The sequence below is a fragment of the Acanthaster planci genome, linkage group LG05, assembly GCF_054643075.1.
Source record: "Acanthaster planci isolate LZ-2023a linkage group LG05, COTS_SCS, whole genome shotgun sequence".
NCBI lineage: Eukaryota > Metazoa > Echinodermata > Asteroidea > Valvatida > Acanthasteridae > Acanthaster > Acanthaster planci.
The window spans coordinates 3,646,321-3,660,940 of record NC_141781.1 but is presented as its reverse complement, the minus strand read 5'-3'; the positions used below and the strand labels follow the sequence as shown (position 1 = coordinate 3,660,940).

Genomic DNA, 14,620 nt, shown 5'->3' with positions numbered 1-14,620 from the left:
CCTAAGGCAGTGCCTGTATCCAATCTTGTTTGTGACTATTTTGTCAGGTGTGTATTGTCTATTATGCACGAATGCCAATAGTTTTACATGTAATCGGCACGTCTTTCATTAAACTGATAGCCTTGGTTGCAGCTGTCAATGCTGTTCTGTGGGTAGTTACTTGATGACGGTGTGATGTGCCTCGGTTTTTTGGTCGTTGCAGGCTTTATGAAGACTAGGGAGAAGACCTCCCATCCTTTCTTCAAGCAGTTCCTGAAGACGCAGATGTTCATCAAGTTCATCGAGGAGCGGTCCTTCATATCGGGCAACGATGAGCGATTTGCCTTCTTTGACGAGTGCATCAACAAGGTATGGATCCTGTCCGCACTGTGCACAGTTGCCTTTCATCCAATCAGAAAAGTGACAGATAGTGATTAAACAATACTGTTCACCTGTTGGGCATGGGTGCAGAGCATGAGTGTGCCATGCGTCATCAACCCCAAAGGAGAGTGTTGCTTGATGTCAAAACTTCTATATGTTCACAGTTAACCTTTTGTGTCTCATAGTGCTCAGATGCATTACTATATGCGACCCAGCCTTACAAAATGAGTCACAAGTTGCCAGAGCCACTTGTGAATTAAAGACCTTTGAAAGAACCTTGCACACTGTAAATCACTAGGAACCTTCGACATTTTTCACCCACATAATGTCCTTTTTGATCAGGATGCCAAGCTGAGTAATACACCAAAACGAAAAGCTCAGTTTATTCTGTATAATGCAAACTGAAACCAAATTACGGAAGAAATGAGCTCAAGACTTATTTGATGTGATCTGGTCACATATCACAAGGTAGACCATGCTTGAAGCTGAAACATGTGAAGACGTTACTTGGGGCCCGTTTGAAACCAAAAGTGAAGAGCTTCAAGTTCAGACATGACTTACACCTGATGATGTCAACCTCAAATTACCTCATTGTTATTAATGGTCCTGTATTTGTATGTGACATTGGTCAAATAAGTGTCAGCTGAAAGTGCATGTGACCTTTACTGACACTGTGGTGTGTGTTCAGGCTGCAGATTTCAACATCGGTGAATTTTGCCGTGAATGTTTAATGCCAAATTTGTCATCCGTGCCTTTACTGTTGTGTAGTTTTGACGCGAAGTATCCCAAACAGATGGATTTTCCTTAAATGTAAAAATATTGGTTATGCGCACGATAATCCTCGTTGTGGACAACTACCCTCTCACTCATCTACCACTTTGCATAAATCTTTGCCCAATCAATGTTGGTTCAATGTCGCTGTAATGCAAGTAATTGTGTCTGAAACACAGCTTGATAATGACATCCGAGAGGAGGTTCAGCTCATCGATGTTGAAGATCAGCAGGGCAGTGAGCACACTGTATACGTCACCCCTCCCGATGCCAGTGGCTTTGGAAACGAGGAGTACACGTATGTAGGAATGTCCTTTCTTTTGGGGAATTCCAGAAATTAGGTGTCCATTTTTTTCCGTGTCCCTGTCACGTCTGACATATGAAAGTTCAGAACACATTTTCTTATTTCCCAGAGCGGTGATTGAATGCAATAACCTGCCAAACAAATAGTAAAAGTTTGAAATCAGTTCCGGTGATATTTCCATGTGAAATAACAAAGGTCAGTTGTAACAGGGACACAAAAAAGTCAAACATTTGGACCCCTGATTTCTGGAACTACCCTTTTACATACTGATGGCAGTGTTTTGAGAAAGAAAAAGGTTTTTCTTTTAGAATACTCTTTTTGTGGTGGAGGTTGTTCTTGTTAGACAAAAGTTTGAAAGCAGCACCTCTCAGCATGCTGTTTGTCGGAACAAGCTGTTTCCAATGTCGCAAGCATGTGCCAAGCCACATGTGTGGTTTATGGGACCAACTCAAGATACCAGGCAGTGGCCAAATACGTGCCGTGCGTTGCTAGAACAGAAGGTGATGGTCTGAGCGCAACATTCCAAACAATTGTTGAGATGCTCCCTATGAAGCCAGGTCACTCTGCTGTGGCATTGCCTTGTATCCGTAACCACAGACCAGAATCAGTCCCAGACACAGCGTAAAAGCTCTCTTGTTTATGGATGCATGGTGGAGTGGAGTTTGCTAAGAAGGGGACAATCTTGACAGGTCTTTCTGCCTAACGATGCTATGCAGTAGGATACTGGTTAATGGAGCCTATAATACTTTTCTTCTTTGCGGCGGGCATTCCGCTATGATGTATTTTGACTTTTTCAACTTCAACTGTCCAACAGGTACGACAAGTTCCCACTCTTGAGAACAGAGCTGTTTGACCCCACATCGGGGCGTAAGCAGCCTATCAAGACCCCTGTCAGTGCCCGAGGTCTGCGAGGCAGCGGACAGCAGAGCAGCCCTTTCCCAAGGAGGACCAAGCACGAGATCAGGAACTCTCAGAGGATGGCCAAGCAGCAGGCTGCGTCGCCTGAGCAATGGGCAAGGTGGGTGGGGAGGGGTAGTAACTGGGCTGTGCATGGTGGTTGGAGCAAAGCGCAGTGAGCACATTTACACCCATGCTGCAGTCGTTTCACCGGCTGCCTATCCTTCAGCGCGTTCACTTAAATTTCTTCTTCTCGCATATAAAAGCAGAACTGGACTGGCACCAGCATACCTCTAAGATCTCATCTGGCTAAAGGTCTCAACCTCATCAAACAGCCTCTGATCTCATTCCACCTCACATTTACATCTTGCTCAAGGCATGCGTTCTGGTCAGCGAGCATTATCTGTCGCTGCACTTACTCTCTGGAATCGGCTCCCTCTGCATATTCAAGACTCACCCGCAACAGACACAATAGAGTACCGAAGTGTGACGTCATTTAGAACCAGTTGGTTCACACACAGGTACTCAGGCTAACGCCTTTTACACACATAAGTGTGCATGTGACATATTCACTTCGGTACTCTATTAAAAACACCCTTATTCAGATTTTGAATAGTTCCTAGAAACGCCTGTTCAATGCGCTTTAGAAATGCAATTTGTCAATAGCATTATTGTGCTGGGTTGTGGGCACTGGTTGTGGGGGCTGGTTAGTGGGCACTGGGTGTGGGGGCTGGGTGGTGGGCACTGGGTGTGGGGGCTGGGTAGTGGGCACTGGGTGTGGGGGCCAGGTTGTGGGCACTGGGTGTGGGGGCTGGGTTGTGGGCACTGGGTGTGGGGGCCGGGTTGTTGGCTCTGGGTGTGGGGGCTGGGTAGTGGGCACTGGGTGTGGGGGCTGGGTTGTGGGCACTGGGTGTGCCGACTGGGTAGTAGGAAGTGTGCAGTGTGTAGTCTTACATCAGGAAGTTATAGCTAGTTGGCAAAGATGTGTAGTTGGTCAAGGGCTGGGGATTCAGGAATTGAGACTGTTTACTGGACATGCATGTCTTCTTTACGGCATTGTTTATGTGTTCTGTCAACATCATTTCCTTCCTCCAGTTTTCTGTTGGGCCAATGTTACGCCCTGTGGTTCCTCCATCTGCCTTCCTACGTCAAGGCCACCCACTCTAAGACCAGGGCGCTGAGAACGGCATTTGAGGTGCTCAAGAGGATGCAAGCACAGGAGCTCCAGCTAGCAGACGAGGTGACAAGACTCTATCAGCACTGGGAACAGACTTAGAACAGGGCTGGAATATCCAATTTATTTTTGGGTGGCCTACAAAATACTACGTTTGGTCATAAAACATGTACATGTACACCTAACAGATATAAGGGTTGTGCGAGTTTTAGCATCTTCCTCTGAAATTTTGATTTTTGGAAAGTTTCAAACTACAGGAAGTACCACAGAACTTAGTTCAGCTTTGCATCGATAGCACCATGAGATTAGTGATGGAGGGCGTACCAAGAGCAGAGTAGGGCCTTCAGAACACTGGCACTAATGGCCTGTACAATTCATTCACCCCTGACCAGGAATACTGGATGTGAGGGGAATATACAGGAATAAGCCTGTTTGGGTTGTGAGCATGCTGGGAATATGGTGACTGTCTCTCTTGCTGGGACTTTGCCCTGTTTCACCAAAGAGTTGAGCTGAATGAAATTCATTTTGGTTTCAGTTTGAGATGAACAGGAAGCTGCCCATCTGAGCACTACAGTTCTTGAGCATAAACACTTCACTCAACAGAACAATGTTTAAGTTGCTGTAGCTGGATCTTAGTTGAATTTTATGTTGTCCTTTTAGCTAAATAGTGAGTCCTGCTTCGTAGTTCCCTGAACTTTGTACCCATTGACTTGTACAATAGCCAGGCCTTTGTAGGTATTTGATAATATCCTTTGCAATGACACAATTTTGTATCGTTTGTGTGATCAGTTGAATCAGACTAAGCCGCTGGAACAGTTGGTTGAGGTTGTAGATTTCGGATATTGATCAGATTGATCTACATGAAGTGATCCATCTGATTAATTTGATTGATGGGGTTGATGTCAATGGTCTGAATTGATCTTTGTCCCGGTCAGGTATGCTATCGGGTTCTGATGCAGCTGTGCGGCCAGTACAGCCAGCCGGTCCTCGCCGTGCAGGTCTATATGGAGATGAAGAGACGAGGCATTGAGCCCAATGCCATTACTTACGGCTTCTACAACATGGTGAGTTTGATTGTTGGAGGTTAGCAGGCCAATCCATAATGACCAAGGCTTGTTGCTGTCAAGTCAGGCATTGACTGATAGTGTTGGATAGTTTAGGTTGGAGAGTTTAGGTTCCTGCAGCTATGCTATGCGTGGTGCTTTGGATTCTTCTGATAGTGTTTGCACCTAACTGTTCCAACAGTGTGGCTGTGGCCAAGAAATATACATACATCAATGAAAGCCATTGGGTAGCAGCTGCAGCCACGTCTCATACACACCTGTCACATTGGCCACAGCCAACACTTTTGGACACACCCGAAGAACGTATCATACTATCATTTAATGTTGTTGGAATGACTTCTCTAGGGGCTCACACAATGGGGTTGACACTTGTTTGTCTATTCTGGCACTGATTAAGTGCAAGTATTTGACGTCTGACTTTGTTCATACGTAAAGGGTCTTTACAGATGTGAGCGTCTCCGTACTGCTGTGGTTATGCTCAAGTGTTGGCTCAGTCTGCTCCTTTTTCATCACTGAAGGATTCTTTGTGTGCAGAAGCCAGAGCTGTTTTAGAGAGAGTTGTGACATGAGTGTCTCAATTGTTGGAACCCAAATGGTTGATTATGTTAGTGCAGTTATGCATTAGTTTTCCATTAGTTTATACACCCTGCCAGCTTGCTCAGTGGAACAACTTTCAACTCATTTTAAGATTCCTTTTTTTAATATTGAAATGGGTTTCGTCTTCATCTTTTAGGCTGTTCTGGAGAGCACGTGGCCAGCGTCTGGCTTCAGTGGCTACCAGCAGTGGGTCAAGCTGCGCAACACCCTGCGAGCGGTCACGCTATTCCGGCGCGGCCTGAACCACCGCCGCAGCATCTACTCGGACACCAGCAGCGAGGTGGACGTGGGCAGCGGCACCAGTGGGGACAGTGGGTCCTCGGACCCTCTGCCAGACGGGAGAGGGGACGACCTGATCCAGCTGATGTCCTCGCAAGCCACCAACCTGACCCGGGAGGAGAAGAGTAGTACTGGTAAAGCTGGTTTCTTTAACCCGATTCTAAGTTACTTACTATCCATCATGGGAGGCCTCAGTGTGTAATATTTTTTTGGGAGGGAGAAATTTTTTTAGGGGGCTGCAAGAGACCGTAGGAACGATACGTATTTCCCCTTAACCCTAAAATAGCTGGTGACATTTTTTCCAGCTGAAGCGATGGGGATGATTCTGCCCTAGCCTTAGATCTCAGGCGTTGAGTGACCTGTTTGATTTTTTAGCAGGCATGCGAAAGACATCCTTTTGAGTACACCTGTGAAATTTCCAATCAATTTGTATTTCATTTTTGAATGCATCTTAGCCCAAGCATCGAACAGGCTGACCTTTTGGGCATTTTGCCAAATTTTGTCACATTTTTTCACGAAACTGGTGTCAAAATGACCACAAGACACCAGAGGGAAAACTCCTGAAAGTCCAGCACAATTAAAAAAGTGCATTTTGTCACTGTGTATCGATTAACATTGCCCCAGAGACATCGCAGCACTGCATTTCATGTCATACACGAAATGAGATGCCGTGTTAGTTTATCTCAGGTAATTGTTGGTCGGAAAGTTTTAATTGGAAACTCTTGGAAGCAGTGTGCAGAACTGAGGTCGTGGCACGGTTTTTTTTTGTACAATATCAAGTCAGAATGATTGAGAATCAACACCATTCTAGATATGATGTGGCTCAACCTGAATGAACAGAACTTTGCAATTCGAGACCGAGAAGATGAAGGCCAACTCCACGGAATGTATTGATATCAGTCAAAATAGAATCTGATATTTTTTTCACCGGTAACAAATTCAAATTGTGTTTTTTGCCGAAGTCGCTATGGAAACTACTGTCACTTTGCAATCTGAATGAAGCCATGAAACATGAATAACGTCTTTGTTCATTTTACATGCAACATTAATAGGCGTTGCAAGATCCTAAATTATAACAGCTTTCTTAATATTCATCATATTAATTTATTAAGTAATTCAAGTCATGTCACATCATTGGAATTTATGTGTGGCCAAGTTTTATGTTACTTGCCCCTTTAAAGATTTGGTCATTAACTCCATGTTGGTTGCTCATTTAAAAGAGTGTGGATTGACCCCATGAAATTTCATACATGTACATGTACCTTACTTTGGAAAGTGTCCTATAACAGCAAACTTTGTTTTCCTACTAATTTTGAAGTCTGTTAAAAATTTATTTGAATTTTTGTCCCTGAAAAGTTTTGTAGAAAGAATTTTCAACTACCGGTAGCAATTTCTTAAGATTTCACAGAAATCTTGTGACACATGGAGTCCTATGTATTCTTTGTCACTTTTGAACAGTGTTGAAATGTCATTTTTGTCAGATTATTGCTAATCCGTAGTTTATTACAGCCACGGTAGTGTAGTATCCCAAGTGTGTAGCATGGCTTGAATCTGGCTGTATTAAGGGTAGTCATATCACAGATATTAGTCAGGTAGTTTCATGATTAGAGCTGTTCAGGAGTTCAGAAAAAAAGCTGCCATGAAGTAGCAACGGTGGCTTTTAGCCAAGCACTTTTATTTAGTTAGTTGGGACAGTTGCCAGCTTTAGGTGGTGCCAATAGTTTCAGACTTGGTAGTTGGCCACAATTTTGCTACTGCTCTCACTCAGGGAATGTCTCAAAAGTTGGAGCATTCTTGTTCCCTCTGGACCACCCTTTTATGGAACAACTTGTGCTCCCCAAGGGAAGTTGTTATATTCCAATCAGGAACATCCTCACCAAGTCGGTACACTCACACACAGACACACACATACGAATGGTGGGTGCTCCCAATTCAGGCAATGCAGCTTCTCAGATCAGCTGATTGCCTTGTTTATCACATCACATTTGTGGCACTGAGAATTGAGAAACACTGTACAGAGTCTTGTCAAGATTTGGATTTCTTTGTTTTGGCCAGAGGCCAAGTTGCATGCCTGCCAATTGGAACAAGTAAAGTTCTTGTCACAATGTCGCTCTGACTTTTGAGACACGTCCCAAGCAGTGTGTTTTTTTGGCTAACAACATCATCAGCTCTCTCTGGCAAGTGACCAGCCTCTGCTCCCCCCTACTTACTTTAATCGGCTTTGCAGGCAACTCAGACATGGGCTACAGCTCCATGATCATGGATGAGTCGGCACCCAACGAGGTCCTGGCCTCACCCGAGCTCTCCCCCATCCGGTTCAGCGCCGAGAGGAGCACCGGCAGCGACAGCGATGCCAAGGAGGTGACGGACGGCGAGGAGAAGGAAGAGGAGGTCGAAGGTTACTCCCAGGACACCCTAAAACGCAAAGACCGCAGTGAGGCCATCGACCTCATGAAACATGGTCAGCTGCTTTGGCTTTGCATGAAATCTTGAAAAGCCTCATTCAAACAACATTCATCTAAAATCTGTGTTTTTTTCCCCCATAATACTGACACCTTGCTGGATGACTTTCCCAATTGGCTCCATGTTCTTTCCATAACATTCATCAACACAATTGTTCTTTTGAGCCGATTTTCTATGAGCCTCTTAAGAGCTTTAGTTACTGAGAAAGCGTTTCAAAACACCATTTTGCTACTGCAGTGCAATGCCTTCTGTGTATTGGCTGTCTGATTGGCTGCTTAGGGACGCCAATGGTCTGGCGGTCAGAGCTTTTTGTGGGCGAGCAGGTGTGGGCTTGTTTTTTAGTTGAGTGCTTGCCAAAGCACTGAAGCAGCACTAGGAAAATGTGGCCTCTTTCTGACTGCATATGCACGCAGCTGTTCACTTAGTAGCGCTTGCAATGCTTATATAAGGATAGTCAGCTGTGATTGATGGAAGAATTAAAGCAGATTTGGCATCATGGCGTTTTCATTTTGATGAATGAAGTGGACTTCATTTGTCCTCAAATGTTTGTAGTGAAATCAATGCTTCCTCAAAAGCGTCTAAGGAGATCTGGCTTGAAGAAACCTGTGGAGAGAAGAAGTGTTCAGTTCTAGAGGTGGAGGGAAGCAACCTGGATACTTAACCCAGGAATAACCCACGTAACCAGGGAGGCACTGAAAATCCAATTCAAATACCGACCCCGGCGGGATTTGAACCCAGGCTTACAGAAGTGGAAAGCAAGGAAGGTACCACTGTGCCAACCTGCCACCCACCTGCCCGAAACAACACGGGAATACCAGAGGGTTGAATTGCGTACAAGTTTTGTCCTGCCCAGACAGAATGTAGTACTATCTATTCACTGCTCTCTAAGCTGTTGTGAGAGTATGATATTGTAGAGCTGGCAAGACCCAGACCTAAGATTACCCATTTGCAGATGAGCTCAGCCACTTGACCGGTGAGATTGTTCTCGTCAGGTGGTACAAACTCAAAACTACATCCTTGTGAAAATTTGTGCACTTAGAAGATGGAAGCATTTACTTTTTGCTCGAATCACCTGTGTGAAATCTAACACCCCAAAACACATCACTCATGTCCAGTTGGCTGCTTCTCGGTCACATTCCCTGAGTCTTTCCATTATTTCACTGTACTGTCAGTGCCATCATCATAGGCACCAGCCTGTTGTGACTGGCCGCTAAATTTTTCCAAGGAAGGTTAGGGGTTTTTATCATTTATGTGTGTGGTTAACTGCAAGCTTGATGAATGTAGTGGATGCTTAGAAACTTAAGTGCTAAGGTAAATGTTGGGCTTTACTTTCCTATCATCAAAACATCCCCCAACCAACTAATTTCCCACCAAGAAAAAAAAATACGATCATATTAGACTTGAACCCTTGGCTTGTTGGTTCCAAATATAATGCTCTTCTAACAGAGCTACCATGCAAGTCAGCCAGAAGAGCAATTTTGTTGTGTCTTATACTTAAATAGTTCGTGTGCCCCATTTATGATAGTTGCCCCCAACCTTCCTAGATGAAATGTGCATGCGCAACAGTTAAGATGCGCCCATTTTATCATAATTGCCCAAAACTTTCCTAGGAAAAAAATTTCGCTGACCGGCCAAGCCTTTAGGAGCCAGTTCAATGCAAGGAGGGTTGCTGTACCGATGCATATTTTGTTTCTGTGCTTACATGAGTTTCATAGCTGATCGATGTCATAGGAATCTTTGTTCACGTTTTCGTTTGGAAATGTTGAAGTTACAATACCAGCATAATTGGTGAGCTCTTAATTCATCGTCAGCACATGAAATTATACCATTTTCACAAATTTTGTACTGACTTCACAGATGCAGCTGAAATTGTTGGCGCGAGAAGCGCAACCTCCACCCCAGTGAATCACAGCCTGGACTCAACCGCAGACAGCAGCAACAAGTCCAGCAGTAGCCAGCCAGCTGACCAGCCGGACGCCAGGGGCACCAAGGAGTCAGGCATCAGCATTGTCCGGCACTCGCGGGGCAGCGTTGGAAGCACAGGGAGCATGGGCACCCTGCAAGGAAGCACTGGTCAGTTGGTGGGGGGAGGGACCTGGCCTTTATTAAGAGAGGGATCTCTTCAGTCGTGGGCCATGCATTTTTTAAAGATTTTTTTGCTGGCTGTTTCACTGGCTGGTTAATTTGCTTTGATCATGCAGTCATATGAACCATTCAGGCAATGCGCCAATTTCGTGCTACAAAAAAAGTAAGGTCATTCAAGAACAAAGCACCTGATGTCCATGTTCAGTTTGCATGAGTCGGCATAATTGCTGCACTAAGGCCAAACCCCCTGTGCATGTGTTCATGTTTTTTTGAATGACTTGGTGACACACTTTGCGTCATTCATGCACGGTTGTAATTCTAGTCTGGCTCTCTGAAATCTGTATATTCTCAGTACAGTCTCATTACGGCATGAGCACAGTTTTAGCTTTTTTCAAAAAGCTACATAGCTGTTTGGGCAGAATGGGGTATTTATCTTTTTTAACTCAAGCAAAGCAAATTTATTGCCTCGCAAAAATCAAACATCGGCTTGAAAACAACCAGAGACGTCTCTTTGGTGGCTGTATCCATAGATTAATTTTGAATGGCAGCAGTCACACTGCTGTGAGCATAACAGCGCCATGTCTGTAGTGTGCAATGATGGTGTGCCTGAGTTTGTCAAAAGACCCTTCATTTTCTACCCACAGAGAGTACTGTGGTGTGCATAGTTCATACAACCACATGTCATCATATGCTTTGCACTCCCACCTGTTGGGTATTCATTCTGCATACCATTATGTACCCTTTGGATCTGAACGTTGTATTCGTTGGTAAATGGAGTTTGTGAAAGAAATTAGAATATCCTGCTGTGCAGCGGGTGTACAGGTAAATATTTGGTATTTTGTGGGGAAGCTACCTTTATTGCAGTCATAATTTGGAATTGGGCATATTTCTGTTTCATATGTTCCTCACTCTCACTCATTGCAACCATTTTGTATCAGGGAGTTCAGCAGGGGTGGTTCTAGGTGGTCCCCTGTCCCTGGAGAACTCTGTGGAGGAGAGTGTGTTTGAAGGTGTAGACACCAAGGAACCCGGTAGGGACTCGTCAAGTGAGCGGCGTCGACATCGGAGTGCTGACCACTCGGTCACCATCCCCATGCATGGCTCGCTGCACAAGCGCAACAAGAGCGGGGATGCCAACAACTCGCCCTTTGGCCTGAGCCTGTCCAGCCAGGGCAGTGTCGACCGGGAGTCCAGTGTCTCCATGGAGCTGTTTGGCAGTGATGCCAAGATCCTGGCCGGCATAGCGGATGATGAGACTTCCATTGCAACCTCTCCACTGGGAAACAGAACTAACAGTATTCACTGTCGGCCTTCCCCGACCTCCGTGGAGGTCACCCGTGCACCTCGTTCTTACTCGGTTGGAAGTAAGCCTGATTTTGTGAGCCATAGGACGCCAAATGGGAGCATCTCAAACAAGGAGCTCACAAAGCTGTCTGATCAAACAAAGGCAGTGCGGGGTGAGAGAATTCCCTTCTCTGTGCCTGCCAAGGACTGCAAGAAGGACCTGCTGATTTCCTTTGAGGAGGAAGGCTTGGAAGAAACAGAGAGCCAAAAGGAAGCTCTAACGAACCATGAAAGGACAAGCTCAAATGACGCGGCCAGTGCTGACTTGCTCGGTTTAGGGATGGATACCATCAGGGATTCCACTGCTAGTGCAAAGGAGACAGATCTGGTAGATTTGAGGACTGATTGGAATGATACCATTGAAGAGGAGAACAGTGAAGAGGTAGCTGCTGAAGATGCTTTAAATTCCAGGACTACACGGCAGGAAGAAGATGGACCACTGGAGGAGGCCCCCTCCTCTCCCATTTTCCATGGTGACAACCTAGACTCCAACAGCTCCAAGTCAGGCTCGAGGGACAGCCTGGACTCCAACAAGGAAAAGGTCACCCCACGCAAGGGCAGCCTGTTCTCGGGGATCCTCACCACGGGCTTCACCCCCCGCCTCAACCGCCAATCCCTCACCAAGACCCTCAGCAATGCCTCCTCTCAGATGGAGACTTTCGGCTCGGCCTTCAAGGCCAGGACCATGGGATTCGCCACCAAGATCGGGGAGTACACACGCTCCTTCTCATCCCCGGCAGCCCCCAAGCCCATCCCCTCCAGGAACTCAGCCATGGGAAGCCTGAACAGTCTGGAAGGCATGCCGCAAATGGAAGATAACTCAGAAATGGGTAGCTCCTGGAATGAATCTGCTATGGACAGTGTATCCCTGGGAAATATGGGTATTCACCTTCCAGGATCCTCGTTAGAAGGTTAGTAGCTATGAAGATGCAGGAGTAAAAAGCCAATGTATGCTGAATTTTACGCCGGAGAAGGTCTTAAACAAGCTTTGGTATGCTTCTTTTGCAAGTTATACTTTGCTAAACAGTGCGTTCTTTGAGTTACATGTACATGTAGCTTTTAACCACTTCATGCCGGGGCATTTTTCAATCTTGATGATGCTGGGCCGTTTTCAAAATCCTTCAAAAACTCATCATTTCATTTAACGGTCGTTTATAGCCGCACAAAGTAATCTTTAGGCACTACTCTAAGTTGACAGGTGACCTTCATTGACGCCCGAGTATTTCAGCCAGGCCAGCAGCCTTGTAAACAGAGCTCAGATTGTGCGGTGTTGTATAACTGTCTTTTGTTCACGAACCTGGCTCATGGCCCTGCAGACCTCTTTTCAATAGGGGCCAGATTAGTGTGCAGTGGTGCTGTGTGGCTCATCGCTGCAGTGGTGGAGCGCTTTTGTCCCCGGTGGTAATCCGCTCGCTCTAAATGCCCCAAACCCTGATATACAGTTTCAAAACAAGGCTGGATTATCACCACTTTTGAGAGTGAAAAATGTCGGTAATGCCCAGCAGCCTGGTCTTTTGTTCGGAGTACGGTCTTTTGTTACGGGGCCCTGTTTCCTTTGTCCGAGTTTGGAGACCCCGGCCACGCATGTGAACCATACGTCTCCGATTCCGGAGTCCCCGGCAGGAAGTGGTTAACAGGAAGAATTACCGGTATTCAGCATTTGTGATCTTTATGAAAAGGCAGTGAGAAAACCCACTCATTCACTGAGCTTTAATTTTTTTTAATCCAGCTAGATTTGGATCATTTAAATTTCCCGAAGTTTGGAAGGAGGTTGCATAAACTTTCATTCTTACATTCTTCCTTCTCACAACTATTAACACCTACCATTCATTTGAAATTACACGTGTTTCTTTCTTCAAAGTCATGCACTTGTACATGCATTAATTGCATATTAATTTGGTAATTCTCATGGAACATACATGTACTAAATTACGGAGCAAGATGGAAAGTATGGCTATAATCGACTGTCACAAGCATGGCTATAATTCTGTGTATCTTTAAAGGGTTGTTGCAATCAATTTGTGTTAATACAAACCTTCAAAATACACCTCTTTTTTCCAGTTTACCTTCTTTTCAACAGTTGTTTCACTATTTCAAAAGGTATTTTACTGCCTTTTTTGTTTTCATGCATAATATTTCCATATTTATGAGCAAAACTATGATGTCATCCCAGGAAGAAAGCCTCAATGCCTCATTTTTTTTGTGCACAACAATAAGCAAGCATCTATCCCTTTTTCATAATTTCAACAGGAAAACCTACATGTACAGGTATGCACTGAACCATATTTTCCCTGGATGGCAACACAGCAACAGCCCCCTCAAGTGTCCAGAAAAGCATGGATTATTTGAAGTGTTTAAAAAAGTCCACTTTTCATTGCATTGAACCATATAGGAATGTACAGTAGTTTTCATACGTAGAAGAAGAGTTCAAAGTTACAGGAAAATTGTGCCTCAAAAAAATTCATTGCAGCTACATTTTAACAATGAGTAACATTTATCAAATCCTATTACCCAGTGGTTGACTTGTACATTCATGAAACTGTATATTTGAGTATACCGGTACATGTAGAGTTGGAAGGTTGAAGGGATGGTTTAATGTCATATTGAAGCATTTTATGATTTCTCATCTTTTTGCTTGTTGATTTGATGCATCATTGACACTTTGTTCAATACGCAGCTGTACAGGTACGGTTATTCCGTTGGAAATTGTAATGTTGATTGCCTGATTGACCTTTGATCTTAGGGAGCTGTCAGTCATTAAACCAGCCCGGTCAGGACTCGGAAGATGCTGGGATACGTCGCCACGCTATCGAGGTGCACATCACTAGCTGCTACCAGTGCTTCAGCTGTCAGGCTCTGCTTTACGACGAAGCCGTCATGGCAGGCTGGTCGGCGGATGAGTCCAACCTGAAGACAAGGTGGGGGGAAGAATTGAAACTATGGTACTGGGCCTAAACAGGGGGATTACTTGGGCTTGGCTATTGAGGGAAGAGGGTTACCTGAGAAAGGAAGGGTGTAAATGATGGCTCTGTGATAAAGCCATCGTGGCGGGCAGGTCCGGGGTCTAACCTAAAACTAACGTTTGGAAAAGCTTGATCTTCTTGGACCACAGCAGGGGCATTATCCACATCGGCAGGGAAGGGATTAGCTCTAGAAAGGAGGATTTAACTAGCCTCTTGCCTGTTATTTTGCAAGTTTTGGCAACTTAAGGGCACGTTTGAACCAAGTGCACAGCATGCTTACATGTACAGTTCTTTCTGTTATTTATCTTCAAGTACATGT

At 45.0% G+C, this 14,620-nt stretch overlaps 1 protein-coding gene across 7 annotated transcripts in view; it reads left to right on the top strand.

The window, feature by feature from the left end:
- LOC110982955 (C-myc promoter-binding protein-like) overlaps positions 1-14,620 on the top strand; it is an 84,171-nt gene that overhangs the window by 42,202 nt on the left and 27,349 nt on the right. For 6 of the 7 annotated variants that reach the window (XM_087136511.1, XM_087136510.1, XM_087136512.1 and 3 more), the window contains 10 exons: positions 203-348; positions 1,311-1,429; positions 2,250-2,453; positions 3,428-3,572; positions 4,442-4,570; positions 5,304-5,580; positions 7,674-7,907; positions 9,767-9,982; positions 10,933-12,249; positions 14,082-14,256. In XM_087136511.1, the coding sequence (XP_086992637.1) occupies positions 203-348; positions 1,311-1,429; positions 2,250-2,453; positions 3,428-3,572; positions 4,442-4,570; positions 5,304-5,580; positions 7,674-7,907; positions 9,767-9,982; positions 10,933-12,249; positions 14,082-14,256 (2,962 nt within the window). The remainder of the gene's footprint in view (positions 1-202; positions 349-1,310; positions 1,430-2,249; positions 2,454-3,427; positions 3,573-4,441; positions 4,571-5,303; positions 5,581-7,673; positions 7,908-9,766; positions 9,983-10,932; positions 12,250-14,081; positions 14,257-14,620) is intronic. The other variant, XM_087136515.1, reaches the window with a different exon arrangement.